The sequence below is a fragment of the Gadus chalcogrammus genome, chromosome 11 (assembly GCF_026213295.1).
Source record: "Gadus chalcogrammus isolate NIFS_2021 chromosome 11, NIFS_Gcha_1.0, whole genome shotgun sequence".
NCBI classification, from domain to species: Eukaryota; Metazoa; Chordata; class Actinopteri; order Gadiformes; family Gadidae; genus Gadus; species Gadus chalcogrammus.
In genome coordinates, this window is record NC_079422.1 from 6,468,442 (window position 1) to 6,485,173 (window position 16,732).

A 16,732-nucleotide genomic window follows, 5' to 3' on the forward strand; every position below is an offset into this window, starting at 1 on the left:
AGCAGACGAGCTCTTCATAATACCAGGGAACCTCCTGCGGAGAAGGAGGGGTCTCCTCGGAAGGGAAAAGATCAGACATCTTTCGTAATGTGAGCTTTGACTTAAAAGGGGCGTTGCTTGAAAACACGTTGACATTCACACGGATCTGCATCATGCATGGCAGTATTGATTCATTGCTTCATCGATTCGAATAAAGACAAACGCACACTTTACCCCACACGTTATTTTCAACAGATTTATGCATTAGTCATCCTATACATTTCAAAAATGTTAAACAAGTGTCATTATCTATCGGTTGTAAACTCTTATTCCACTTGTCATCAACAAAACAGTAATAAAAGATTGCATATCAACATTAAAATATAATGATATAATTTCATGAAATATGTTCCCGTCTGGAACTCTTCCTCTTCTTTTCACTTTTTCCTCACAGAGCCACTCTTCTTCTCCTCAGATTTCTGCTTTTTCACATCCTTCTTTCCCTTGGTGTTTTCATATACCTCCTCCTTGTTCCTGTCACAGAGGAAAGAAAAATTCATGAATTATAATGTTCACTTCTGACGTGTTTCTGCTTGTGCGGGTGTGTGTGTCTGTCTGGTGTGTGTGTGTGTGCGTGTGTATGGGTTTGTGTGCATGTGCATGTGTGCGTGCGTGTGTGTGCGACGTGTGTGTGTGTGTGCGTGTGCGTGCGTGCGTGCGTGGGTGTGTGCGTAATATGTGTGGCCCAGCCTGTTTGATGGGATTCATCCCAGGCGCGTTATGATTTGCTACATCCAGAGCGCCTTGTGTGGAGGAGATTGTAGCGATCAATGAGCCGTGGCATTTGCTTTCAACTCTTTAATTAAATAGATCCAGCCGAGGGGAGGCTGCGGTCGTGGGAGCTGGGAGCCCGGCCAACTGGGTCCGTTACCAACGACTACACACATAAATCCAGCAGCAAGCATCAGACAGTGGCACCCGTTGGCCACAGAGCATCCCCACTCCCCTCGCTCCGCTTCACCAGCCAAGGACCCCAACAAGGGCAACAGATGTGACCCGGCGACAAGGACCGGGGGAGGGAGAGAGAGATATGATGGGACATGTTTTGAAAGAAGAAGCGGTTCCAAATAGGTCAAAGGTCAGAGGAGTGTTCCGGGTGTGTGAACCGTGTGCTGTTGCCTCGGTGTGTTTTCTCCTTCGCTGGGAAGTGGGTGAGTGAGTCAGTGAACACATAGGGTCCCTTTATCTCGCGGTATTACCCCGGTAAGACGGACACAAAGATGTCCATTATTCTGGAAACAAAGGCCTGAAGATAATCAGAATACGGGGCTGGGGGGACTGAGGGTTTGGGGTACCAGGTTTGCCTGTAGTCCTATCGTATCCAAAGAGGATTAGAGTAAAACCTGCTGCACTTGTGCCTCAAAATTCCACAACATCCCATAAACCCGCTAGAACTCAAGTGCTGCTGCCATATGGGATCTCCTCCGCTAAACACACACTGGGCCCGCTGGAGGAGGGCTACGGGGGGGGGGGGGGGGGGCACGGAGGAGAGGCCTGCATGTGTATGTGTGTGTGTGTGTGTGTGTCCTGGGAGACATGCAATTAATACATTCATTTTAATTTGCATTCTCTCTCTCTCTCTCTCTCTCTCTCTCTCTCTCTCTCTCTCTCTCTCTCTCTCTCTCTCTCTCTCTCTCTCTCTCTCTCTCTCTCTCTCTCTCTCCTACTCTTCCTCCCAAAAGCACACATTACATTGACTCACTTGGAGACCTTTCTACTTGCAGTCGGGTGTTTCATCAGTTGAAGGTTTCCATACTCTGTTTCAGTTTCCTAGGGAAGAGACAGAATAACATAGAGAGAGAGAAAGAGAGCGAGAGGGAGAGCATTGAGTCAGGGTGGTAGTAGACTTTGCCCTCTAACGCTGCATGGTGTCGAGGTTTATCTTTCACAATGCTACCTTTGTCAACCTAACAGGTAGCAGACATGAATTGGCGAGATTTGAGGTTCATGATAACAATCAGAAGCCTGTTTGACACACATCGATTCAAATTACTATATCCTCAATACAATGGTAGCACTCATGCACTCAGATTAGATAGTTGAGGAGAATGAGCTTTCTAAGGGTTTCTTTACTTAAACTGAGATGACATCATCAAATGCAATCAAGCAGCAACACTTTAACATAGTTCTGGGTGGAGGGGGCAGATCTAGGGATTCTCTCTCTTTCTCTCAGCCCACCATGGAGGCCTTGCTCTGGGCGTTAAAGGCCTGTATGTGCTCTGAGACGGCCAGGTAGATGAACTTGTACTGGGCCTCGGTCTGCACCATGCCGGACCGCTGCTCCCGGACCATCTGGATGCACTTCTGGATGTCGATGTCACAGTCCACCCCTGGATCGGAGGACCGGAGGGGAACAAGGGGCAGGGACGCACCATTAGCCACCAGGATTGAACAAACACCAGTTCACAGATAGGTGGTGTCGCCCTTCTCAGTCGGGGCTCTTAGGACGTAGCGGTTCACTCTGTTTGATTTGATTCCTACCTTGGATGTCAATACTGTGGAGGATCATGTCTATCACCATGAAGGTACCCGTCCGACCTATCCCTGCACTGGACAGACACACAGACACACAGGAAGGTTCAATCAGCTGAAAGGCAAGGGGATTCAAACAGAATGGAGTGGATGTCGTCACGTTGAGCAGGGGGCGGGGGGCGGGGGGGGGGGGGGGGGGGGGGGGGGGGGCAGCAGCAAGGAACAGTGTTTCTTGTCATGGCTTCCTGCACATGACATGTACATCTTTACAAACTTAGAGATTAAAAAATTACATCCATAAACCACTTGGAAACACCCACAGCCTCTGTGTTAATGAAATCACATGGGGTGAAATTCCTATAGGATAACTGTGATCGTGTCCCCGTGTAAACCGACTTTCTGCTCAGCTGCAACTAAACCTAATCAGGTTGTGGAAAATGAAATACAATAATCTCTCTTCTACCGTCCATGATTCTATGATATCAAGCCCAATTGGGTTTATATACTGTGCCTCATAAACAACAAAATGAGTAACTCTGTACAATCTCCCTGGGCCCCTGTCCTCCCAACATCTGGAAAAGATGATATTAATCTTTCAAAAGAAACAGCGAAAAATGACCAATGAATCATTTAAGTCGAATTTCCTATCTGGGAACATCCATGCCGAGCATGTAAGCACTGCTCTCCCGTTATTAGAACCTCCAACCCAGCCTGGTATATGATATGATGTTGATTAGCTTAATGCTGTGAGCGTGTGCGTTGGGCTGGGGAGGGCCTTCAGACCTGCAGTGGATGACCATTGGTCCGGCGTCGGGAAACATCTCCTGTTTGGCGTTGACCTGAGCCAGGAAGCTGAGGACCCCGCCGGGCTCCTGGGGGACCCCGTGGTCGGGCCAGCTCAGGTACTGGTAGTGCCAGATACGGGTCTTCTTGGACTAGGGAACGGTTAATAGGTGGTGAGGCGATGCATGTTCACCAGCATGTGTGCAGCATTTGTATTCAAAATTCTGAGTGTGTCCGTTGGCTGGCCTGGGGTGGCACATTAAGGGTGCAAGTGTTGCTCTTCTCTATTATCTTTGTGGCAATGTAACAGAAACCATTTCCCCCAGGATCACGGAAGTTATTTGAATGTTAATCTGTAAATGGGTTACTCCGGGTGCCTAAAGCTGCCATGTAGGTCAAATAATGAATGAATTATTTTATCACTGTGGAGAATGTTTGCTACTTAAAGTTTGCATTCTCCCCCCGTGTCTGCAAAGCCCAGTGCTGTGGTCGGGGGCCCTGTGGAGTTCTGGACCAGGCCTGGGCCCCCCTACTCATCCGTCTGGATACACCACCGAAGCAAACATATGTTTATCCACCTCATCTCAGAATAGTGTACGTTTAACCACCTCATCTCAGAGTAGCGTACAGGCGTTGACATAAGGAAGGGTCTGAGGTTGTGTAGGTTTACGTTTAACCACCTCATCTCAGAGTAGTGTACAGGGGTTGAGATAAGGAAGGTTGTGTAGGTTTTGGTTTATCCACCTCATCTCAGAGTAGTGTACAGGGGTTGAGATAAGGAAGGTTGTGTAGGTTTTGGTTTATCCACCTTATCTCAGAGTAGTGTAGAGGGGGTGAGTTAAGGAAAGGTATGAAGGTTGTGTATGGTTTTTGTTTATCCACCTCATCTCAGAGTAGTGTACAGGGGGAGAGAAGAAGAAGGGTCTGAAGGTTGTGTAGGTTTTGTTACCTCGTTTAAAGGGGCCATCTCTAAGACTCTGACTTTGTAGTCGCTGGCGTCCGTCTCTGACAGGCAGGTCACCACATACGCCCCCACCTCCTTGTAAGCATCCACCGCCGGCCAGTAAGGAACACATTTATTCTGCGTGGTGTACAATACACATGAAACAATTAGTATTATTTTCTTTTAATTCTTATCCTTCAATTATTATTTATAGATGTATAATTCCAGGTCAATTATGATACTATATATCAATATTATATATCAATAATATATATATATATATATATATATATATCAGTGCTGTCAAGCGATTAAAATATTTAATCGTGATTAATCGCATTAATGCCATAGTTAACTCACGATTAATCGCAATTCTTTTTTCTTTGCTAAATATCCCTTGATCTCTTTGTCCCATACATTTTTCTCATTTTAATGCTCTTATCAACATGGAGAAGTACATCGGCTTGCCTTGTGCAAATGTTGTTTTTATTGATAACAACATTAGCATATACTGATCAAAACAGGACGATAAAAAAAAAAAGCCTATAGCACAATTGAACGATGAACCAACAAAGATACTGCCTTGAACATAGCAGTCAGGCTACTGCTTCTTTGTTTTGAGCCAAAGAAAAAAAAATATATATATATATATATATTTTTTTTAATAAAATATTTGCGTTAATCGCGCGATAAAAAAATTTACGCCGTTAAAATTGGTTTGCGTTAACGGCGTTAATAACGCGTTTAACTAACAGCACTTATATATATATATATATATATATATATATATATATATATATATATATATATATCAGTACTAATAGTGTTTTTTATTGTTTCTACTGACCCGTCCTTTCTCCACCTCCCTTGTTGTCATGACGATGACCCTTGTTTTCTCCTGCCACACCATCTGCCAGAAGTCGTTGACGGTTGTCAGGAGGCACCCTTGGGTGGCAATGAAGACCTTGTCATTATCGGGCCTCAACGTGTCCTACACAGCATATTCAACGAAGAATGCAAACAAAAACAACAGATTAATAAACGCAAAGATACAAAAACCTGATGACGTTAATAACATCATTCATTAACGCAAACTATTGTAGGCAGGGCCATGACTGAAGGGTACTGGTTTCAATGCCCACTGTCCCTAGCCTAAATGTAGGCATCCTGAGCAAGATTCCTTACTGAATTAACCGCAAGTTGCTTTAAATAAAAGCATCTAAATGACAAAATAGTAAATATCAATAGTAAAAGGCATGAGTTAAACTTTTTTATATGAATAAGGTCATGTTCGTTCTCATTTCCTTATGTCCCTTGTGATGTGGACTGCACACCAAGGACACACTCACTCTGACGTAGTTGGCGTTGATGTAGTCTGAGCCCACCACAGCGGGGTCTGCAGTCTCCAGAACAACCCGGGTGTCATTGACTTGTGTTGGAACAGGAAGGAGAGTAAACATAGAAGAGGAGAGAGAGAGAGAGAGAGAGAGAGAGAGAGAGAGAGAGAGAGAGAGAGAGAGAGAGAGAGAGAGAGAGAGAGAGAGAGAGAGAGAGAGAGAGAGAGAGAGAGAGAGAGAGAGAGAGAGAGAGAGAGAGAGAGAGAAAGAGAAAGGCAACACGTAAGCAACAGCACTCTACATGGGATTTTGTTAATACCCGTTAAACAGATTAGGATTGTTGAGAGTTCTTACAGGGAAGAATGTTCTTGTATCGGTTTTTGCTCTTGTTCTCTGGCCTCTGGCCCTCCTCTCTGCTTTTCTTGACCTTTGCCTCAAGTTTTTGTAGAGCCTTTAGGGAAGAGGGTGGAGAGAGAGAGAGAGAGAGAGAGAGAGAGAGAGAGAGAGAGAGAGAGAGAGAATTATTGTGAGTATTTATTAGATGTTTTTGTTTTTAATTTGGTGATTTGTTTCTGGAATCATTTTATGTGCATTTTATGTTTTGTATTATATTTTAAGATATTTGATTATATTTATTCATCCGTCTATATTTATTTATATTATTTACATTATAGTGTTGTTCTCGTGTTTGGTGAACCAACATTCTTTTGACACGCCAATAAAGCTAATTAATTTGAGAGTGGAGCAAACACCCGACCACACGATGGCAGTATACCTCTTCAATAACTGGCAAGAGCGAAGAAAAACACAAAATGACCTACATCGAACTCTTCCCAGAAGCCCGCCTTGCTCTTCTCCCCCGGATTCTCCTCTGGGTTCTTGGCCATCTGGTCCAGGAGCCTCACTCTGGTGTCGATGTCTGCTGCGTTCACCCGGGTGGTGTAGAACGGCTGGAGAGGGACGACACAGAGGGGGAGGGAAACAATAGGGAGGAGAGGGAGTAAGAGGGGAGGATATAACTGATGAAGGAATACATTTAAAACATTATGTGAAATTATTACGTGAAAAGTTGAATAAACGTATTCAACTTTACAATGCAATGTATGATAATTAAATTTACATTTACATACTTTTATGTAAATTTTTAGCCGTAAAATGTTTTAGTAATCTTTAAGAATGTATGCATTTTTCAAGAATGTCTGAAAAGTCATGCACATTTCTTAAAATTAAATGAATTAACCTAATTTTGGCCTAGCCCCATATTAGTACCATATCATGTTACATATCCAGTATTGTAAATCTATGTGAACACGATGGACAGAGGCTGGCTGTTAACCCAGCATAGCCCCTTTCATGATGTATGTGTGTGTCGGTGTTTCCCCTTCAGTGCTGAGCCACTGTGTCCTCACCTGCTTCAGGTGCACCCAGTGTCCGCTGATCTCCTCGATGCCCACTTTCTTGTAGTGCTCCACCAAGTCTGTCAGGCTGTCGTAGAAAGTGGTGTCGCCCACCGTGTACCGCTCGCTCTGGACACACACACACACACACACACACACACACACACACACACACACACACACACACACACACACACACACACACACACACACACACACACACACACACACACACACACACAGATACACATGAACACATGAATGCACGCACACAGATACCGCCCCCACACACATACACATGAATGTACGCAAACAGATACAAACACATACACACATACACACATATACAGATGAATGCACGTATACAGATACCCCCACACACACGCACACACACACACACACACACACACACAGATACAGATACAGATGAATGAACGCACACAGACACCAACACAGACAAACATGCGCATGCACGCACACACACATAAACACAAACACACACAGACATTCACATACTGACTTGTATGCATGCAAACACATACAAACAAATAACACATATGCAAACACTCATGTGCTTGAACCCTGAATCCTATTATACTATACAAATATCTATATCTATAGATATTCATGTTTATATATATGACTCTCTCCCTGTGCAGTTAGAGATAGCGTACAGTGTGTTGAGTCCAAATAGAGAGTCCCCACAAGCCTGAGACAACGGGCCCCTGAGGGCCCTCCCCTCTGAGCCCTTCATTCTCATCGACCAAACAATGTGTACCTCTGAGAAATTGCGCAGTGTTTGCTGTGAGGTGAACCACAGCTAAAAATAACCACCCTTGAAATAATCTATGAAAACAAACCGACTGATGTGTCGTGCGTGAGTTAGTTCACTTCTTGCTATCGCAATAACACCTCTTCATCTCCACCATCATCTGACCCAGCAGCAGCAGAACCTGAAGGGGAATTGCTGTGCTGTGAATTGGGACATACATTTTACAAGAAGTCTACTTTTGCCTTTGTGTGGTCTCACAAACATTAGCATTACTGAAAGATCCAGGCTACTGATCAGTTGTTTCACCACTGGAAGCTGGTATGAGTGCCTCCGGCGTGGCTCACCGCCACCTGTACACATCAGCTGTACGTTTCCATCCAGCTATACCGCTCCTCAGCGATTACGAGGGCTTGCGTACATCCACAGTGATTAATCTCTGACCAGCAGGCGTTGCGTGAACAAATGAGGAAACAAGAGCGTGGTGTGTTTCCCAGCCGACGGGATGGGCTGTGCCCCTTCTGAAACGCCCTAGCGCTCGTTCAGTGGGCATGCTCTCGGAGGAAGGGCGCCCACACGTACGCACACGTACACGGACATGCCCATGCATGTACGCAGACGTACCATCACACACACAGAGACACACACACACAATGCAGGCTCACACAAACACACAAAACTACACTGCATTAAACTGAACTTTGTACACACAAATACATGCATACATTTCTAACACTCGATCGTTTTCGCAAATGTTTTTTTCAAACCCACCCACACACACACACACACACACACACACACACACACACACACACACACACACACACACACACACACACACACACACACACACACACACACACACACACACACACACACACACACACACACACACAGCGGGTGGAAAGGCCCCTCACCTGGCATAGTATCTTGATGTGTGTGACTCGCCGGTCACCTTTCTTGGTCTTCTCGGCTGTGAGGACGGACAGAACAAAGTCCCCCGGCTTGGACAGGGATCCCCTCACCAGGTAGGTTCCCGGCTCCTCGCGCTTGCCCAGCATCTTCTCTGCGTTGGGGCCCGACAGGTGGCCATGGTACCACCTGGGTCAGAGGACAGAGGGTGATGGTGTTATCCAGAGGGACGGAAAGTGAAGCCAGCCTCATGATAATCAGGAAGGAAGAGGCTTCTAGGCCTTTTGATCTGGACGCCTACAGATATAGGGGCCTTGAGGAACGAACCCAGTGCCCTTAAGATGGCTCCCCACAGCCACTACAGTTTCCTTCTACACTGGTTTGGTTTTCCACCATGAAGCATGTGTTAACAGGTGCAAACCTTTGGTCGAGGGTTGGAGAAGTGTAGCTATAGCTTCACCATGTGTGTTACTGAGTGGGGATGGTTGCAATGTGAGCTACTGTGCTCCACTGAAGTACAATACTTACACCCTACATTAACTTCCTTCCAATGCATTTCGCTTCTCTATGATATGCGTAAGAATGTGATAAAGCATACATAAATTATTCTGCAAAACTTATTGGGGAGTAGGGTTAGAAAGCCAGGTACTAATTATTTGATTAAATGATTAATTGCATACACAGGCACAGACACTGACAAGCTCTGTAAAACACAACATCAAAACAACAAACCCAACATCAAACATCTGAATTCATTCTTGACAGATGTTCCATGTGTGTTGATATTATTCTCATCAATATATTTATTCACTTAACATTGTAATTGAGTCCTTTTGCACACTTTATCAACTAACAATATATTTAAAAGTTAGGGTAAGGGTTAGGGTTAGGGTGTGGGTGTGTGTGTGTGTGTGTGTGTGTGTGTGTGTGTGTGTGTGTGTGTGTGTGTGTGTGTGTGTGAGTGTGAGTGTGAGTGTGAGTGTGAGTGTGTGTGTGTGTGTGTGTGTGTGTGTGTGTGTGTGTGTGTGTGTGTGTGTGTGTGTGTGTGTGTGTGTGTGTGTGTGTGTGTGTGAGAGAAAGAGTGAGATAGAAAGAAAGAGACAGTAACTGAGAGCGCTATAGACAGAGACAGAGAGAGACAGACAGACAGAATGAGTGAATTTACACTTGTCCAGAGCAGTGCTGCCTCTGACTTAATTTTAGGCCCAGTTCTCGATTTCTTCTTCTGAACTTCCTGCTTTGTGGTCGGAAAATTTCTGGTGACAGATTTGGCTGAAGACAACAAAGTATTTATAGCTTGTGCTAACCCCATTCGACCAGCTTCTGCTGCAATGTCCCCATGCATTTTACAATTTCCTTATTGTATAGATTTACATTGCGCTGCACACTGAGTAAACACGTTGATTATTCTAAACTATAGGTGAAATGGCTGATAGGAAACTTTTTACTATCAAAATATATATATATATATTTTAACAAAAAATAACCATGATTAGGCCAACAACATCACATTTACGATGGGTTGATTAGAAAATATACTTTGAAAAAAAAACGAACCCAATAAGGTTCTACAATAGGCTCTACAATAAATTCTCTTTTAACTTAGTTCATAGAGCATTGAACTAAGTTCAACATTGCAAGTTCAGCATTGAACTAGCATTTACTGTTTATCTGTTTGGTCTTAAAGTGTATAAATCAAAATGTGTGCAGGTGTCCTTTCTCATGCATCCTGATGTGTTATTCAAGGCTTTATGTTGCATGCAAGAGGTAGTGTTTAGGGAGGGGTGGTATCACATCTGTTATTCACCTAGTTGTCTGGGCTGCGATGAATCGCTGAATGAGGTGAGATGAAGACATTTGATAAGATAACCAAAATCAAGCTGACAACACAATGGAGTTTTTTTAGAGAGGAAGGCAAAAAGCTCTGGTCACTTTTTTTGAAAAGTGTCAAAACACAAAGTTTCCAACCGCAGCAAGAAAGGGAAGTTAGCTAAAGAGCGAGAGAGAGAGAGAGAGAGAGAGAGAGAGAGAGAGAGAGATGTGGAGAGAGGAAGGGAGGTTTAACGTGTGTGTCTGAATTGATATTCATCTGCAGTCACACACAAATACACACAAAAACAAAAACCAGCTATGACATAGACAATATGAAATTTTAAAGCAATTTGAATATTATCTGATCTAATGTTGCATTTTGAAGCATTTTGGATGACATTTCTTCAATATTATGGAGACAGTTTGACAGTTTGAGTTTTCACCAGGAACATGTTCTGAATGTCTGTCTGCCATCAGTCCTCCCTCACGCGCTGGTGTGGGCTTCTTGCTTCCAAACCGATTGATTTCTCTTCGACATTAAGAATACATTCATTCTACCACCCTCTTTAAACATTTTGTATATCAGTTGCCTACTCTTCTGGCTTTGGATGGGGCTCTTGATCCCAGGCCAGAGAATAGCTTCTACCACTCTGACAGCTTATGAACCGTCTGCACTGTGTGCACCGTAACCTTTTGCTTTTACCCTCTGATGTTCGATAGCGCGTTCAGTCACAGAAAAACCTTTTCTGAAACCGTTCAGACACAAAGTAAGAGAATGAGGGCATTCAAATATCGCACTCTTTTATTGTCCTTTATTTCCTGACATGAACTATTTGGTTAAGGTGCGTGCTATACCTGCCCTTTTTGAACAAACAACTAAGCTCTGCAGATAACACTAAAAGCAACACAACGACACTCTGACCCGGGAACCAAATGCCTGGAGAGCCAAGGCATCAAACCAAGGCACCCAGACCCCCCGGTACGGGTGAGTGTGAAGCCCAAACACGGAGGGGGTTATAGGGTGGGGCTACGGATGGGTCTGGGTGGGCTGGTGGGGGGAGGGGGCTATAGGGTGGGGGTATGGATGGGTCTGGTTGGGGAGGACTGACCTCTCGGTGGTGGGGTCGGAGCTGTTCAGAGGGTACTTGATCTCGATGATCTGGCCGTCGCGGTCCTGCAGCGTGCCGCTGTCGTTGGTGTAGTAGTCCACCAGCTCCGACAGTGTGGCGAACTTCTCGCCGCCGTACAGGTCGTAGTAGTCGCCCGTGTTCTGGATGCGGATGTGAGTCACGTCGTCCTGGACCCTGTGGCAGCAGAGACACATCAGTCAGTACAAACAGGGAACGGTGATGGTGTTTGGATCATTTCCAGAACCCCACTTTGAGAATCGCTGGCCTATGGTACATGCTGTCTATTGCTATCCTAATATACAACAGGGTCAGTATTTTTGTATTGTATCAGTAGTATTGTTATATTGTTATTCATGTATTTTTGGCAAGGGAGTATTTTTTTTAATTCAGCCCAGAAAAACCTAGAAAAAATGTTACATTCAAAATCGAATCATATATAATTTTTTAACAAAGAGTAATCATGAAGGCAACAAAATCACATTACGATTTGTTAACAAGAAAATATTCTTTGGAAAAAAAACTAAACCAATAAGGTCTTCAAATTAAAATAATATATGTTCTAAAATATGTTCTCTGGGAACATAGTTGAACTTTTAAATTGTATGATGCCCGATCTGATATTACATACATTTGTTTGTCTAAGAAAATAGGAAGTTGAAGTGACAATTTGGTACATAGAAGAGTGTAATGATTGACCTTCATTTCATCCCAAATCATTGAACTTTGCAGTGCAGTGACTTCTATAAAACAAACCGTATTCAAACACTACTACAGTTACTTTTTGAAAATGTGCGATCATGTTTTTGGTGGAGGGAAGCAAACCAGCGTAGTGCGTGGGTTTGGTGCTGGCCGTACCTGACAGAGAGGGAGAAGTCCCCCACGTTCTTCTTGCTGGGCCGGGCCAGGAAGCTGCCGTGGATGCCCCGGGACTTGAGCAGCGCCTCGGCCTCCAGGCCTGTGACGCCTCTGTGGAACCACCTGGGAGCACGCACAACACACCTTCACCCTCAACAAATCTCAAACCCCTGGTCCCACAAATACACACCTTGGATTATTTGTTCTTACAAATATAATTTAATTATGTTTAATATTTACAAGCTCATGCACAAAGCGGCCTACTACTAACGGCATGGACAAAGTGGTTCTGACCGTGTCAGAGTTACCGGAAGGAGACATTTTGTACATTTAATTTCAACACTGATCTGGGTCAATGCCTTTCATGTACCAGGGCATGGGCTGTAGACCTATCTTCGCTAGTCTGTTGTGCCCTGGCGCATCAAGAGAGCAGACCCATAATCCCAGTTATGTGACACCTGAGTATGTGCTACGAATAATCCTCTGTGAAATTTCTAATAAGATGGACACATTTTACATTTTAGGCAGAGTGTGTAGGACCGGAAAGTAGGGTGATGTTAGTGATTGGTCAGGTATCTGATTAATGCCATCAGTCAATTAGTTGTGAGGTCACTCCTAATTGTAGATATCTACCCTTAATAACATCCAGTTTTGCGTATAGTCTGGTTTATATCCAGGTAATCTACAGATTACCTGGAAAACATTTTGTGATCACTTTGAATATTCACGCTGACTGCCAACAACACTAAAACAAATAGGATACAGCCTGATTCCTGCAACAGTAACTGTTATTGTCTGACAACTTTTTATATTTCCTTAGTATTTTATATGTTGTATGCACTTCAATGATAACCCTGAATGATGTGACTATAATAATGAGCAACTATAAATAACACTAGATACATCATACACATCGTACCCAAGTCCCCAATGGTACAACATTTAATCAGGCTATTATTTGGTATAGAGTAGAGATTGAAAATAAGTTAAACTCTGTAGTTTATTTATATTAATATGGAATCCATATTTATCTAAAACAATTTTAATGAGTGCATGTCAACAGTCAAGTGGCTCCATTCAGTCAGCATGAGGCTCTATAATAATATCTATAATTGCAATAAAAATAGAGTATTCAGGATTAAATACAATTTCTGAATTTCAACTTTTACCAAAGGGACTCAAAGATGGTCCAATTGAGAAATTATACATTTAACAAAGATACACAACCAAACACAAACACACACTAACACACAGACACACACAAACACACAACTGTTGAAAGTATGAAAACTATGAAAGCTATAGTGAAAGAAATGGAAAGAGGAAAAGAAAGGAAAGAGAGAAGTTGACATCCAACCTTTCGCAAAAGCCAGCAGTGGTTGGCTAACTGAACATTGTTTGGTCAACAAATCTACTCACCGAACCATGGTGTTTATGCTCTTCTGCTGGGTCCAATAAGAGAGGAGAATAAAATTGTTGAATTGTATGGATTTGTAAAACATCCACTCGTTCTCACACACGCACACACACACACACACACACACACACACACACACACACACACACACACACACACACACACACACACACACACACACACACACACACACACACACACACACCGGTACACTCCCATCTTTTCTTACCTCTGACCTAAAACAGTTGAGCACTATTTGGATTCCTCTTATATTGATTGACTTAAATAAGACAAAAGAATAAGTAACTAAACTCTACCATGCACTGGGGTCAACAGACCTCACCTCAAACCACCCGCACCAATCCAACCAACTACCTTCTCGCTCTCCCTCCCTTATTCTCCCTCTCTCCCTCCTTCTCTCTCTATCTCCCTCTCACTCCCTCCCTCTCTCTCCCTCTTGCTCTCCAACATGCCTTCTTCTCTCCTATGCTGTTCTCTCCTTAAAGGAAATCAGGTAAACACTTACTGTTCTCTGCCGGACTCTGAAGCAAAGTGACACTTGTCAAGAGCGATAGGCCGTGTATATGTCTCGCCCCTCTGCTTTATCCCCTCCCCCTTCAGCTGCTTCTGTGCTCACTCCTTCCTTCAGGTTGCTCCTTCACAAAACAGTGAAAGCAAGACAGACAAGTACAAAAATAGCTGACGGAATTCCTCCACCAGATCGGTCTGTTTTGACGCGCAATTAATAGTCCATAGTCCAAAATAAAGTCGCTTTAAAATTATGCTTTCAAATAAAATAAAAGATCAAGGCTCTCTCTCTCTTTCACTGAGCTGCACTTTGTGGCCACTGAACAACCAATGATAATGTGCTTCTTCAAATCTAAAGGGGAGAAAGAGATGGACAGGAAATTCTGACAGTTGGAGAAAAAAAGGAAGCATATGTTCGTTCAAAAGAAACTAAATAGATAGCATTCGCAATCTGTGTGGCGTGGGTTTATCATGCAAACCCAGGTCACATGTTCTGCCTCGTATATTATAAATACTTTCTTCTTTAAGGTACCTGTTTTTGTTTTCTGTTTCTCACCTCTGAGGGTGCAGATATGTTATGCGTGTGTGTATGTGTGTGTGTGTGCATGTGTGTGTTTGTACTTGCATACAATAGACAGAGGCAGGCACGGCATACTTCCTTATTCTCGTAGCGCAAGCGTCCCCATCTCTGAACAGAGCTCTTCTTGCTCTCAGCTGGTGAATCATTTGCAAATGGAAGCGCTGCCCATTATACAAATGCTAGCCACCGGATCATCTGCTGATAGCCAATCACACACATGGCATCGCCACCGGCAATAAAGCATGAGAATGAGAAGAACAAAGGTGGCCAGCAGTGTGTGTGTGTGCTTCGGTGTTGTGTTATTAGGATCCTCTCTGGCCCTCGGTTTGGTTTCTAGGGGCTTTATGGCCACACTACTTCTCCCTCGATGCCTCACAGATGAAAGCACACATGTCCTGCAGAGGCAAACTACACAAAATCTTCGTACTAACTTTATAGGTTTCTGCAGGTTTCCCTCGACACACATAGGAGAGGAGCGGGGATATCACTATGGATGCATCTCCTAGTTCTGACCACCAGGGCTAGATGATGGGATTTAGAAGACTTTTTTTTAATGCTAGTAATGTAATGTGCAAGAACAATATTAACCCAATTCTTTTTTTATCTCACTGTAAATCCGAGACCCTACTTACTGCTTAATTGCATGAGTATTAATTTAGTTCAGGAAATTGGTCAAACAGATTTTTGTCACATATGCAGAGGCTGTGACAAAATGTTGCTTTTTTTCACACCTATAGCTTCCTCTCTATCTAAAAACAAAGACGCTTCAAAGTTGACTAGCCTGGGCCAACACCAGAAAGTGAGAGGGGGAGGGTTACAGCGTACAATTGTTTGGTTGCACAGATATTCTTCAGAAAATAAACGTATTTGCGAATGGCATTTTTAAAAAAAGACAACTCTTAAAATGTCTACAGGTCTCAGTCAGTCTACTACACAGGTTTGATTTTTAAACCTTTAGAGACACTTTGTCTTTAGCGGACATTAATGTCTTGGCAGGACGTTTTATCAAGTTGAATTGACCAGGGCCGGCCAATTCTGGCCAAATAGGAGTAATGACAAGAGGTAGATGATGCATTTGAGCTATCAGACTCTTCTGATTCGGGGAATAACAGTCAACCATCTCCCGTTTGTTGTGTCTCCACTGGTCAGCCTGTTTCCCATAGAGATCAACGTAACGCACAGCTCCAGGTCACTGCCCCCAGCAACAGGAACGACCCTCCAGACCCATTGGGAGCAGATAGAAGCACGTTAAGACTGTAGTGGTGGCTCTAAAGTCTGATTTGACTTTCTACTGACATCACTTATTTATTCAGAAGGTTGTAAGATCAATCAAACCTACTGCCATTGCTGCTGTATTATGATCAATCTCTAAATCAATCTGATTTCTTTTCAATCTGACATCGCACTTTGGAGCCATTCGTTCTTGATTAGATACACACTGCGGGGGTTATGGCGTCGTTAAAAGGGGTAAATATTGTTTCGTCAACTTACCGGCAAGACATAGCAGGACCTGGCACCAGCTCAGCACGGCCCTGCAGTGGGGAGCCCGGCCCCCAGCGAGTCCTCTCCTTTGTCAGGGTGTGAGGTCATCGCTAGGACAGAGGGACTGACACACAGTCGGTTGTCATCGGGTCATGCGCTGCTGCCGCATGCCGTCGTCGGTGTCCTGGTGTCAGTGTTGTTTATCCCCGTCTCCTCGTGCTGATGAATGTGGTGCTACGGCCTCTCCTCTCTCTGCTGTCTGAAGATAAGAGATCT

At 43.9% G+C, this 16,732-nt stretch overlaps 1 protein-coding gene across 5 annotated transcripts; it reads right to left on the reverse strand.

Annotated features, from left to right (window-relative positions):
- Positions 1–133: 133 nt before the first annotated feature.
- On the reverse strand, positions 134–16,690 carry ptpn6 (protein tyrosine phosphatase non-receptor type 6). Of its 5 annotated transcripts, none has more exons than XM_056602334.1 (16): positions 15,050–15,141; positions 13,869–13,891; positions 12,450–12,572; positions 11,574–11,768; positions 8,658–8,841; positions 6,984–7,100; positions 6,396–6,524; positions 5,929–6,025; positions 5,587–5,666; positions 5,085–5,228; positions 4,244–4,375; positions 3,295–3,446; positions 2,521–2,588; positions 2,218–2,369; positions 1,742–1,809; positions 134–513 (listed from the first exon to the last, which is right to left on the reverse strand). In XM_056602334.1, the coding sequence occupies exons 2-16, from the start codon at positions 13,874–13,876 to the stop codon at positions 417–419; spliced, it is 1,746 nt and encodes a 581-aa protein (XP_056458309.1). In that variant the 5' UTR covers positions 13,877–13,891; positions 15,050–15,141; the 3' UTR covers positions 134–416. The 5 variants fall into 5 exon arrangements, with proteins under 5 accessions (XP_056458309.1, XP_056458305.1, XP_056458308.1 ...); XM_056602330.1 differs by having other exon boundaries at positions 15,024–15,062; XM_056602333.1 differs by lacking the exon at positions 15,050–15,141 and adding an exon at positions 14,393–14,928 and having other exon boundaries at positions 13,869–13,894.
- Between the last annotated feature and the right edge of the window lie 42 nt (positions 16,691–16,732).